Genomic DNA, 13,348 nt, shown 5'->3' on the forward strand with positions numbered 1-13,348 from the left:
TCCCTTGCTTTTCACTTCCTTTCTTTCCTCAGCTACTTGTAAAGCCTCATCAGACAGCCACTTGGCTTTCTTGCATTTCTTTTTCTTTGGGATGGATTTCGTTGCTGCCTCCTGAACAATGTTACAGACCTCCGTCCATAGTTCCTCAGGCACTCTGTCTCTCAGGTCTAATCCCTTAAATCTATTCCTCACCTCCACTGTATATTCATAAGGGATATGATTGAGGTCATACTGGAATGGTTTAGTGGTTTTCCCTACGTTCTTCAATTTAAGCTGAAATTTTGCAACAAGAAGCTCATGATCTGAGCCACAGTCAGCTCCAGGTCTTGTTTTTACTGACTGTATAGAGCTTCTCCCTCTTTGGCTGCAAAGGACATAATCAATCTGATTTCGATATTGACCATCTGGTGATGTCCATGTGTAGAGTCGCCTCTTGTGCTGTTGGAAAAGAGTGTTTGCTATGATCAGCGTGTTCTCTTGGCAAAACTCTATTAGCTTTTGTCCTGCTTCATTTTGTACACCAAGGCCATGCCTGCCTGTTATCCCAGTGGTTTCTTGACTTCCTACTTTAGCATTCCAATCCCCTATGATGAAGAGGACATCTTTTTTTGGTGTTAGTTCTAGAAGGTGTTGTAGGTCTTCATAGAACCGATCAACCTCAGCTTCTTCGGCATCAGTGGTTGGGGCATAGACTTGAATTACTGTGATGTTGAATGGTTTGTCTTGGATTCGTACTGAGATCATTCTATCGTTTTTAAGATTGTACCCCAGTACTGCTTTTCCCACCCTTTTGTTGACTATGAGTGCTACTCCATTTCTTCTAAGGGTTTCTTGCCCACAGTAGTAGATATGATGGTCACCTGAATTAAATTCGCCCATGCCTGTCCATTTTAGTTGGCTGATTCCCAAGATGTCGATGTTCAGTCTTGCCATCTCATGTTTGACCACCTCCAGCTTACCTTGATTCATTGATCTGACATTCCAGGTTCCTAAACAATATTGTTCTTTACAGCATCGGATTTTCTTTTCACCGCCAGACACATCCACAGCTGAGTGTCCTTTCGGCTTTGGCCCAGCCGCTTCACTCTTTCTGGCGCTACTTGGAAATACCCTCTGCTCTTCCCCAGTAGTATATTGGACACCTTCCGACCTGAGGGGCTCATCTTCCGGTGTCATCTCTTTTAGCCTTGTGTTACGTTCCATGGGGTTTTCTTGGCAAGAATACTGGAGTGGGTTGCCATTTCCTTCTCCAGTGGACCACATTTTGTCAGAACTCTCTGCCATGACCTGTCCGTCTTGGGTGGCCCTGCACGGCATAGCTTATGGCTTCACTGAGTTACGCAAGCCCCTTCGCCACAACAAGGCAGTGATCCATGCCTTGGCGAGTACCGAGCTTAGGTGCTGCCTCTAAAACCATTTCAACATCTGAGAAGATGGGTGAGGAAGCCAGATCTCCTAAGCTATCAGCCCGAGGAAGATGAAATCCAGGGGCCAAATGCAGCCATTCTGCTGAGTCAGGAGGAACAGAGAGCAGGCAAGTATTATCCTGACTCCCTTCGACAGGGGCAGTAGTGGCAAACCATGTTTTGATGTTCACTTTGTCCTGCCTAATCTTTGCCAACACCCTTGTAATGAGGGAAATGAGAGGAACTGCATACAGAAGGATTATGTTCCAACAGTGCAGGAAGGCATTACCAAGAGAGCGACGATCAAAGGCTGCACTGCTGCAGGAAACATCTGGAGTTCATTCCGGTAGTGAAGAGGATGATCTGAGGCACATCCCATTGAAAAAACAGGCTGTACAGGACTGCCCAGTCAGGCATCTATTCATGCGAAGTCCCTTCCAATCAGCTCAAAGTGTCAGCCAGCATGTTCTCTGCTCCAGCCAGATGGATGGCATGTAACTCAACCCTCAGAGTTATGACCCAGTCCCAGAAGTATAGGGTAAGCCAAGGAAGAGCCTCCAACTCCACCCCCACCCCTATTTGTTTATATACCAAACAATAGCAGTATTGTCTGTTGCTATTTGCATGACCCAGTTTTGAACAATGTCCTCCAACTCAACCAGTCTTTTGAACTGCTAACAATTCTAGGGCATAGATGTGGTACCACTTTTCCTCTGAAGACCACTGCACACAGATATGGTACAGGTGGCAGTACGCTCCCCCCCCCCCTTTAGTTGGAGGCATCGGTAGTCACTATCTGGGATGGCAGTATTTGTTGGAATGGAAACCCCTGACAAAGAAGAGACGTGACTCTCCAGCAATTAAGAGAGCTACAGACCAAGTTGGGTAGTAACAGCAACATCCAAAGTGAACCCTGCTTGGGATGGAAGATGGTGATGAACCACGCTTGGAGTACCCACACGTGAAGCCTCGCAAATGGGGTGACAGAGGTGGTCAACGCAATAGTCCAAGTAGGCACTGGACTGCAGAAACAGAGACTGAACTCAGGGATTTATTTATTTACAATGTTTATATACCACTCCACATCAAAGATTTCAGAGCGGTGAACAGCAAAATAAAAGAATAAAATCCTATAATAAAAACAATTAAAACATTTTAAAAGAACAGATTCTGAACATAATAAACCATGGCTGGTCACTCAGGGAAAGCCTCTTGGAATAACAATGTCTTCAGGAGGTGCCGAAAGCAGCACAATGTTGGGGCCTGCCTGACCTCCAAAGGCAGGGAGTTCCACAGGAAGGGGGCCACCATGCTGAAGGCTCTTTTCCTGGTGGACTCCAACCAGGCCATAGGTCCATGTGGAGCCACCAGGTGCAAGCCCTCCGATGACCTCAGTGACCAGGCAGGTTGGGAAAGAAGAAGGCACTCTCTCAGGTATCCTGGTCCCAAGTTGTTTAGGGCTTTGTACACTAGTACCAATACCTTAAACCTGGCCCACTAGTGAATAGGCAGCCAGTGCAGTTCCCTCAGCAAAGGAGTTAGATTCTGAAAAGGGGCAGCTCCTGACAACAGCCAAGCTACTGCATTTTGCACTAGCTCCAGCTTCCAGACCAGCCTCAAGGGCAGCCCCACATAGAGCACATTGCAGTAATCCAGTCTTGAGGTTGCTAATGCCTGCACCACTGTGGCCAAGCTATCCCTGTCCAGGAAAGGCTGTAGCTGGCGAATCAGCCAAAGCTGGTAAAAAGCACTCTGGGCTGCAGTGGCCACTTGGGCCTCCAGCAACAATGATGGATCTAGGAGCACCCAAAAATTACAAACCTGATCTTTCAGAAGGAGTGCACCTCCATCCAGATCAGGCAATGCACCTATCTCCTGGACTCGGGAACCACTCACCCACTGGGCTTCTCTCTTGCCAGGATTCAGCTTCAGTTTATTGGCCCTCATCCAGCCCATTACTGAGTTTAGACACTAATCCAGGACTTGCACAGCCTCTCCTGATTCAGATGACACAGGGAGAAAGAGCTGTGTGTCATCATCATACGGATGGCATTTAGCTCCAAATCCCCTAAGCACTGTTCCCAGCGGCTTCATATAGATTTTAAACAACATTGGGGACAAGATGGTGCCCTGCGGCAGCCCACAGCTCAATTGCCAAGGGGCTAAGGAATAGTCGCCCAATGTTACTCTCTGAAATCAGCCCCACGGGTAGGACCGCAACCACTGTAACACAGTGCCTCTGACACACATCCCACAGAGTCGATCCAGGAAGATAACATGGTTGATGGTATCAAAAGCTGATGAGAGATTGAGCGGAATTAACAGGGTTGCACTCCCCCCGTCCCACTCTCGATAAAGCTCATCTATCAGGGCAACCAAGGCTGATTCAGTCCCATAACCAGATCAAAACCCAGACTGGAATGTGTCTAGATAATCAGCATCCTCCAAGAGTGCCTGCAGTTGCTCTGCCACAACTCTCTCAACTACCATCTTTAAGAAAGGGGTGTTTGCGACTGGTTGTCTAATACTGTCTAATACTGTTGGGTCCAAAGTGGGTTTCTTCTGGAGTGGCCACACTACTGCCTCCTTAAGGACAGCAGGGACCACCTCTTCCCACAGGGAAGGGTTTATCACTCCCTGAACCCACCCAGTCATACATCCTCGGCTAGCTTTTATCAGCCAAAGGGGGCAGGGGCAAAAGGGCATGTGGTTGGTCACATTGCTGCAAGCACCTTGTCCACATCATCAGGCCGCAGGAACTGGAACTGATCCCACAAAATCAGGCAGATGGTGGCATCAGACACCTCAACTGGAACTGTGATAACAGCAGCGTCAAGTTCGCTGTGGAGACAAGCAATTTTGTCCTCAAAGTGCAATGAAAAAAGGTCACAGCGGGTCCTCAATGGGGCCAGGGCCCCATTTGCTGGGGAGGGTGTAAACAACCCTCGGACCACCCAAAAGAGTTCCGCTGGATGGCTACTCAAGGACACAACAGAGACAGCAAACTAAGCCTTCTTTGCAGCACATACCACCATGCAATAGGCACGATTATGTGCTCTACAGCGTGCTCGGTCATCTTCGCTTTGATCTTACACCATTTGCGACATCCAGCCTGTTTCATTAACTGCAGCTCCCTAGTATACCAAGGATCAGAGGGGGCTCTACAGTGCTGGAGAGGGCACTCAGGTGCAATCAAGTCGATGGCCCTCTGCATCTTACCATTCCACAGTGAGACTAGGGCCTCAGCTGGATCACCAGCTCTCTCCACTGGAAAATCCCCAAGAGCATTCAGAAATCCAGTGGATTCCATCAGTCTCCTGGGGCGGACTATCCGAATGGGTCCCCCATCCCTGCAGGAGGGAAGTAACACTGTGTGTTCAAACCTCAACAGGAAATGGTCTGACCGTGATGATGGGGTTACATGCCCCCCCCCCAATCTTCAGACCACTCAACCCCTAACTTGAAGCAAAAACCAAATCAAGGGTATGCCATGCTTCATGTGTTAGGCCGATGACAAACTGAGAGCCCCATGGTTGCCATGAAGGCCATTAAGTCCTGAGCTGGAATTCCAGAGATAGCCTCAGCATGGAAGTTGAAGTCACCCAGAACTACCATCCTGGGTTCCTCCAACACCACACTCAAGACTGCCTCTGCCAGCTCAGTCAGGGAGGATGCTGGGCTGTAGGGTGGGCAGTACCCCAGCAGCATCTCCAATCTGTCTCTATGGCCCAACAGCAGGTGCAGCCCCTTACGGCCTGCTCCAAGGTGGAGTGGTTTCCTGGTGATAGAGATGGAGGTTCTCTGAACCATAGCGACTCCCGCCCCTCCAACCTATGTTGGTGCTGCACCGAGTACCCAGGTAGGCGGAGCTGAGTTAGGTCAACCCCACCCAGCTCACCCACCCAAGTCTCAGTAATACATGCCACATCAGCCATCTCATCCATGATTAAATCATGAATGAGTACAGTCTTATTGCGGACCGACCTGGCATTAAAAAGCAGCACCAACGCAAGACAGGAGGGCTCAGTGGATGAGCTACCAGGCACATGAGAGCTAGAGGAGGGGGGTAGAAGGGGAACAGTGTGTAAACATCTGTGGCCCATTCTACTTTGATGTCCCAACCCACCCTTCCTGCCATATCTCCTTCTTGGATGCAACCAAGTGGGCCACGGAAACAAGAGTTACCATCCTGTTCAACAGAAGAAAGGCTCTGGCACTCCTGGAGTCCAAAATGGCTCTGATATACTGAATCCAAGAAGTCAGGCCTAGATGAGATTTCAGTACATTGACAGAGGCCTAGGTCAGAAAGAAGAGTGGAGATGAGTACAAAGTAGTGAATGGAGATGAGTACAAAGTAGTGAACAAGGCAGGGCCACAATGAACCAATCTATATATGGAAATAATGCCCTGCAAACAGAGGTGAGCAGCAGTTGTGGCCATACACTTAGTGACTACCCTTAGGCAGTAGCAAAGCTGAACAGCAGTACTTAAAATTGGTAGCATTGCTCACCAACAGCAAAATGTAAACATCAACAATGACAAGGGCGAATGGAAATGCGGAAATAAGCATTCTTAAGATCCGGTCTCTTTCCTGAAGCTGAAGCTAACTAGTCTCCCTCCTGAAGCAGGGGAAGAATGGAAGTCAGGGTCACCATTTGGAAATTTTTGGTTGAATAAAGAAATTAAGCTCTCCTTAAGTCTAAGATAGGTTGAAGACCCCTATCCTTTTTCTGGAACAGGAAGTAATGGGACATGAAACCTGGGACAGCTTGCTGAGGTTCAATTTACTCAATAGCCCCCTTCTGGAGCAGCAAAGTGACCTCTCGGGAGCGGGGGGGGAGGCTGTAACCCACAGAGAAACCAGAGGGGGAATAGAGTAGAATTCTTTCATATATCCGTATTGCACAATGGCAAGAACACATTTTTCAGTAGTAATGCAGCATCAGGCTGCATAGTTCCTGCTTTGACTGGAGCCAAAGGTAATGGGTCCGGTCTTAGATTTGGCCTTGTTATATCAAAGCAGGTCAAAGATGCTGCTTCTGGTTATCACTCTGCTTCCAGCATGACTGCTGTTGGTACTGAATGGAAGGAAATGTGCATTTGGACTATTGGGATCCACCTTTGCAAAAGGTCTGGTCAAAGGGTTCTTTGATTGCTACTGACATTGGGACCAACTCCATCGTCTGGAATGTGGGTAGTATGGTTCTTGAGGTGTACCCACCCCCATTTTTATGCCAAAGCCTTAATTTTGTAGATGTGGTCTAAGGTATTGTCTGTTGTCAAACTGAATAGAGCTAACTCATCAAAGGGCATATCCTCAATACTGGACCAAGCCCCCTTGGTGAGTCCAGCTGAATGCAACCAACCATGTCTTTGCAAAGCAAGCACCCCTGCCATGGATTTTACTCCACAGTCTGCCATATGTTTAGCAATATTAGCTTGTTGTTTAGTTAAACTAGTGGCTTCAGTCTTAAACAGTCCTGCAATCTCCCTTTTTTTACCAGGTATATATTCAATTAGGGAGGCAGTCTTTTGCCACAGGAAAAACTGGTATTGAGCAATTCAGTCTTGATAATTAGCAATGCAGAATGCTAATGCAGTGGTAAAATAACTTTTGAGTCCCATACTGTCCAGCTTATGACCCTCTTGGTCAGTTGGGGTTGAATGTGTTTTTGAAGACACCTTATTATGGCCCAATTCCACTATAATGGATGTAAGGTTGTTGAAAAAGAAAAGTGCAACTGTCAGACTGGACATTGTACAGATTTTCCATCCCTTTTAGATGTTGAAGCAGCCAAGGAGAGCTTCTTCCAGGTCTCTCTCACCGCCCAGAAGAATTTGCGTGGTGGTCTCTGCACCATCTGAATGGGTGAGAGTAACAACGGCAGTGGTGGTAGGAGTTGGGGCTGCTCCCCTTTGAAGTCAGCCATATCAAACTGTGGGACAGAAGATGTCATTGGTGTAGTGGGATATAAATCTCCTTCTAGGAGCTTAGACTTTCCTTCTTCTTGGGCTCTGCAGTACAATCTTGTAGAACAGGATTTAGACTTGGCCTTTTTTTGTAATGAACTGGCTCCATGTCAGTGGGGAGTCGTTCACTTGATGGCTTATGCTTGGATATAAAAGCTTCTGAATTGATGGATCCGACTGTGCTGTGGGAAGCAGCAGGTGGGATGAACCCAAGGATGATCCCAGAGGAGGAACCAGTAGTCGGGACAGACCCGACGAGGATGGTGCTGAAGCCAAACTAGATGTCAGGGCCACTGTAAGGGACTGTTTCAAGCAAATTGAGAGTTGACGAGACCCTGATTGTTTCACAGTCCACAGTCTGTAGGGCCCATTCCCAGAGCACCACACGAAGGCATGAGGAAAGATTTCATCATCACACTTGCTTGGTAAAACCTTGGCAACGTGAGCACGATTCTACCTCATGGCCCTCACCCAAACAGAAAAGGCAAATATTCTGCCCATCAGTTGGTGGAAATTTGCTCCCGCAGTCCACACATTTACAGAAAGGAGCCCAAAGGGCCATAGATCACTATTAGAAAAGACTGTAAAAGTGACAAACCACCATTTAAAAGAGTGATTTAGAACAAAAGAAAAAAGGAGAAAAAACAGGAATAATAAAACTTTGGAGAAAACACTCAGCTTTATCACCAAAAAACAGAAATTTAGTACAGAAAGCTTTCAGTGCTGCTGCAGCAGTCAAAGAGAAACTGAGGGGAAGGTAAAAGCACCACCTTCTAGGCATGAGCCAGAGGAGGGAGTAGGACAGGCTTCCCATCTAAACATCTCAGCTCTAGAAAGTTCCAGTGGAGGCTTTGCACAGGAGCAGAACCCCGTATGTGTGATGCACAGAGGCCACTAAGAAGAATGAAAAGAATTGAATTATCTGCTGTCTTATTGTATTTTGCAACTAACTTGCCTATGCTATGTTAAACCAGAATTCGAGCATAACTACAAGTGAAAGTATTTCAGAAATGTACCTCATATTAAAAGACTTAATGTTTGCCCATTTAAATTACACAGCCACCTGGTTAAGCATTATTTCAGTCCTACAGGTACTTCTGGAGAAGAACAGGACATTAGACCATAATGTATACCAAGTGTACAACATACACTTTTGACTCTAACTCAAGACTGATCTATATCTAGTGATTTATGAAACACACTCTACTCTTTTGGCTACATGTGAAGCACCTTATCATCCAGCCTCTTAAATCACTAACTGCAAGTTTATACAAGGCACGTTCTGATGAAAGAGGAACTAAACCAAAACTCTCTGGTTCAAACTCTGGGTTGTTCGTCGCCCAACAACCCAGAGTTCCGAGTTTGGATATCGCATAAAAAAAACCCCAGGGACATCCCCGGGTTGTTTATTGTAGCGGAAGCAGGCACACACACAGGAAGCAGCATGCATGCTCACTCCTGCTGCATCTCCAACCCACATAACCCACAGTTAACAGACCATGCAATGTGCGAACTGGGTGAGTGTTCCAGATTTCCTTGTTCCAGATTCAGCAAATCCAGGAGACTAGTTTTCCTCTTTACCTTCAATATGATTGTGGCAACTTCCTTTTTTAGTCAACTTTCATAGGCACCCCAAATGAAATTAGATAAAATATAAAAGTAACACAAATCACTTAAATAAGTATGAATAATCTGCAACAGCCATATGTATTTTCCCAAAATCCAAAACAAAAAGTAGCCCAGTACTCAATAAGGTTAGCATTCCTGCTATCATATGGATACTTTGGGCATATGTATGGGAAAATAGCTTCACTCTAGAAATAAAATGGAGGATAAAATGGAGAGGAGGATGACCATGTAAGCCTTCCTTACAAGAGGAAAAAAGGTGGGATATAAAGGTAATAACAGAACAGGAAGGTGGTTCACTATCAAATTATTTTGAAATTCACTGTAACTATTCCTTGAATGACCTTGTGGAACCTCTCCCCCCAGCCCCTTCTACGCAGCATAAAGGGTAGCACCCTTGTTAAAAGGGATTAGGCTTCCTTTAGCATCCCTTCACAAACCACTTTTGGAGACTGAAGTTTTAAACAAAACAAGGTTTAGTTTCTGCTGGTAATGAACAAGATCCTACATACTTCAACGATCATAGCTGTTCATACATCAAAGCAACTGCGCCAATACAGCCAGTGCCACATTTCTCAAGATTACACTGCACAAACCACAGGTAGTATCCAATGGTGGCGCAGCACTAATGACACTGCGCTAGCGGAAACCAACACCAATGCAAACCAACACCAGCATAAGGTCATTAGCACTTGCTAATGCAAAAGGAAAAAACGGCAATTTGCCGCTGAATTTCCCAGGCCCCTCCAAGGAATCAAGGATGACCACAGAGCACAGTGAAGAAGCTGTGACTATTCCTGTCATTGTCGGATTCAAAAGCCTGAAAGAGTAGATGTTACGTTTTACAAAGAAATCTCTTCCTAAGCCTGATACACTATTTTTGAAGTAATTTTACTGTCTGAAACTCTCATGGTAGTTGCTGAGGTTTGGATATTGCACTTGGTCAATAAAAGTAGATACTATACTCAGAATATTCTGACTTGTCTTTACAGTGGCTTATACAGTTTCAGAGCAACTAGAAACTGAGGGCAAATTACAGATGACAGAAGAGATGGTAAAAGGTGTCCAGCCATGTTGGTGCTTCACACAGTGGGCATAGAGTTTAAGAAAGATTCTTATCCCATCCGCTGTGACCTTAGGTTTTAAAGGATTCGCTTACTACTATTGTATGCACATGTGGCCATGCTGGTGCACACTGGCTGCACACACGGATGAGCTGCTGCACACGGCAAAAAGCTTTGTTTTCCACTCGGCATGTAGCGCTGACATAGGGAAGTGTTTTATGGTAGCCTCAGTGTGGCTGGTGAAGTGCTCAAACTGACTCTCAGTCAAACAGATTAAGTACTAAAGACTCAAAGCCCACCTTTCAGCCCTGTATGGCCATCAATTCAGCACAGTGGCAAAGACACTGTTATTATTTTATTTATTATTATTTTTAATCCACCAGTAACAAATGCGTTCTTTAATACCTTGTTAACTAAACAAGCCAGAAGACAGGTTACCTATGAAGATATTTATTTAAATGAAAGTGCTTAAGAACTATATTGAATCACCTTACTCTTAGCATAAAGGAGCTATTTGCCTTGCTGCAGCAAAAGCACAACTTATGTACCAAATTGCACATATAGAGAAAGAGGATCACATGTATTTAAAGTTGAATGTGTGGTCCTCCAGATGCTGTTGGACTGCAGCTCCCATCATCCCTCACCATTGGATATGCTGGCTGGGGCTGATGGGAGTTGCAATCTAACAACATCTTGACGGCTGCATGCTCCTCACTCCTGATTTAAGCCAACCTCTCTAGAAATCTTCAGATCCAGTGTACCAATGAAAGCATGCAATTTAACATTATATCATCTCTTTGTATTTTAAGGCAATGACTATTCATCACCTGCACACAGACATGTTTGAAATCCATGGGAGAAATCCTCACAGAATGAGCTAGGACCAGGGTTGGAGAGAGAATCAGTAATACTAGAAGATACAGTCTGAAGTACAATGAACACATCCCTCTGAATTCTACAGGAGCTCTACTTATCTAACTGTGTAATAGACTGCATGCAAAATTGCACTTGAAAATACATGTGTATAAAGAATATACTCTTATGGTAAAGAACAACATGGGGCTAATTAGAAGACTACCATCCATTCAACAAGGCTGCAGGCATCTTTATTGCTTTAGCAGACATCCTCTACAATTAAGGAGCAACTAGGAAATGGGAACTTGGGTAGTTACCATGAAGGTCCATTCTGGTATGATATGACAGAGGCATCCAAAAGACTGGGTTGTTTCCTTGACACAGCCCAGAAGGCAGGGATCACATCATTGTGACTGGGGGGGGGGGGGGGGTTGTGCTGCTTCCTCCGGCTCTGCCTGCAGTTCCTTTCATGGCCAAACAAGGGAAAATGGGAGTCTAGAGGTGAAGCACTAAGCATGGAGACAATACCCTGAGAGGTAAAGGAGGATAAATGCTCCCTCGGAGGAGCCAAATGACATGAAAGGTGGGGTTGTACACCTCCATCACACCATACCAGAATGGACCTTCATGGTATGTTCCCCATGTCCCATTCTCTGCATGGTGTGAGGAGGTGTCCAAAAGACTTGGACATGCCTAAGCTAAATTTGATTAGGGAGGGAGTGTGGCTGACTTCAAGATGAGGATATCACCCACTGGAGCGCCCTCCTTCTGAAGGCTGCCTCAGCCCAGGCAAATGAGGCCAGTTTGTAATGTCTTGTGAAGGAGTTAGGTGCTGACCAGATAGCTGCTCTACAGACCTCTGACAGATGAGCATTTGTGGAGAAGGCAGCAGAGCCTGCTGATGCCCTTGTAGAATGTGCCATGAAATGTAAAGTTCTAGGAATGAGTTGTGCATCATAGGCTGATGTGATATAAGCTTTAATCCAGCATGCTATGGTGGCCTTGGAGGCCTTTTTGCCTACTGATACTGGGTAGAAAGACGCAAATAGAAAGTCTGTGAGGCGTAAGTCCTCGGTTCTATGCATGTAAATTTTTGGAGCCCTGTTGATGTCTAATTTGTGCCGTAGCTTCTCAGAGGGATGAGAAGAGTTTGGGCAGGAAGATGAAAGGACCATTTCCTGGGACCAGTGAAAAACAGAGTTTACTTTTGCTATGAAAGAAGGGTCAAGTCTGAGTATTACTGTGTTGTTGGAGAAGACACATAAATGGTCTTGGATAGAACAATCACAATCATGTGATCCCTGCTTTCCTGGGTGGTGCCAAGGAACCAATCCAGTCTTTTGGATGCCTCCTCATACCATACAGAGGATTGTCCATCATCAAGTCTCCTCTTTGGCAGTTCACCTGTCTGCTGGCCCTGCCACTGGCCAATTGGCCCCAGTGTCACAGTAAGGATTTGGCAGGCAGAAGCATTATAGCCCATTTTATCTACAATTTATACTGCTGCTTTGATAACATTAGATGAAGTGCATTAGAAGCCTATGCTCAAGGTACACTAGGATTTGCATCTGACATTTTGTTACATGGTTTAACTTAAGTGTAACCTATCCATCACGGGCAGTTGGATAACTCGTTGTTGGTGTAAATCAGCTATGGAGCTTTTCAGTAGAAAGCTATTAGTCAGACAGGACAATTTATAGTACTTAATGATTCTGCTTAACCCCCAAAAAGCATTCAAAAGCAAGTGTTTCTTGGTGTATTGTTGTAGCCTTGTAAAGGTGGCAATGTTACTGCACTCTCCACCTATGTTTACTGCTGAATAATAAAGGAGGCCACTTACCAGTTGCCCCATCCTTTGAATCCTGCAGCCTGAAGTACATGTACAGCAAATTGACAAATGTACACAAAGAAGAAAACAAAGAATCTGAAAGAACTGTCGCTCCTGAAAGACAGAGAGAGAGAGAAGAAAGTAATGTTTTCTCACAATATTTGCTGAACATTGCTGCAGATGTTGTTTTGCAACTCTGCCTGAAGAGCATATTCATGGATAGAAATATACAAAACTATCCATACAATATCTCATTTAATACATAAACTCTTGTTTTTATGGCTATAGCACATTCCCATGGAAACAGAGCTGCCTACTTTCTGGAAAAGTATTCCCAAACTCCACCTATCACTGCAGTCTGCCCAAACTACAATAATTAAACACTGCAAGAACAGCAACAGCTACTGAAATGTCAATTCTTGGAAGCAAAATACAAAACAAACGAGAAAGCAAAATAAAACTAAAAAGCAACACACTAAAAAGTAAATTTAACAGCATTGCACAACAAGTGCTGGGAATTTTATATTTTAACAAAAATGACTTTAGTCTTGACCTTGATAATATACAATAATAATTTCTTCCTATTTCAAATCTTTTCT

General features: G+C 45.2%; 1 protein-coding gene across 7 annotated transcripts in view; it reads right to left on the reverse strand.

Moving 5' to 3' along the window:
• SCAMP1 (secretory carrier membrane protein 1) overlaps window positions 1-13,348 on the reverse strand; it is a 72,812-nt gene that overhangs the window by 13,901 nt on the left and 45,563 nt on the right. For all 7 annotated transcript variants that reach the window (XM_084833411.1, XM_084833412.1, XM_084833415.1 and 4 more), the window contains one exon: window positions 12,762-12,863. In XM_084833411.1, coding sequence (XP_084689537.1) covers window positions 12,762-12,863 — 102 coding nt within the window. The remainder of the gene's footprint in view (window positions 1-12,761; window positions 12,864-13,348) is intronic.

The sequence above is a fragment of the Heloderma suspectum genome, chromosome 2 (genome assembly GCF_057233095.1).
Source record: "Heloderma suspectum isolate Gila_16-S chromosome 2, 16-S_ref, whole genome shotgun sequence".
Lineage (NCBI taxonomy): Eukaryota > Metazoa > Chordata > Lepidosauria > Squamata > Helodermatidae > Heloderma > Heloderma suspectum.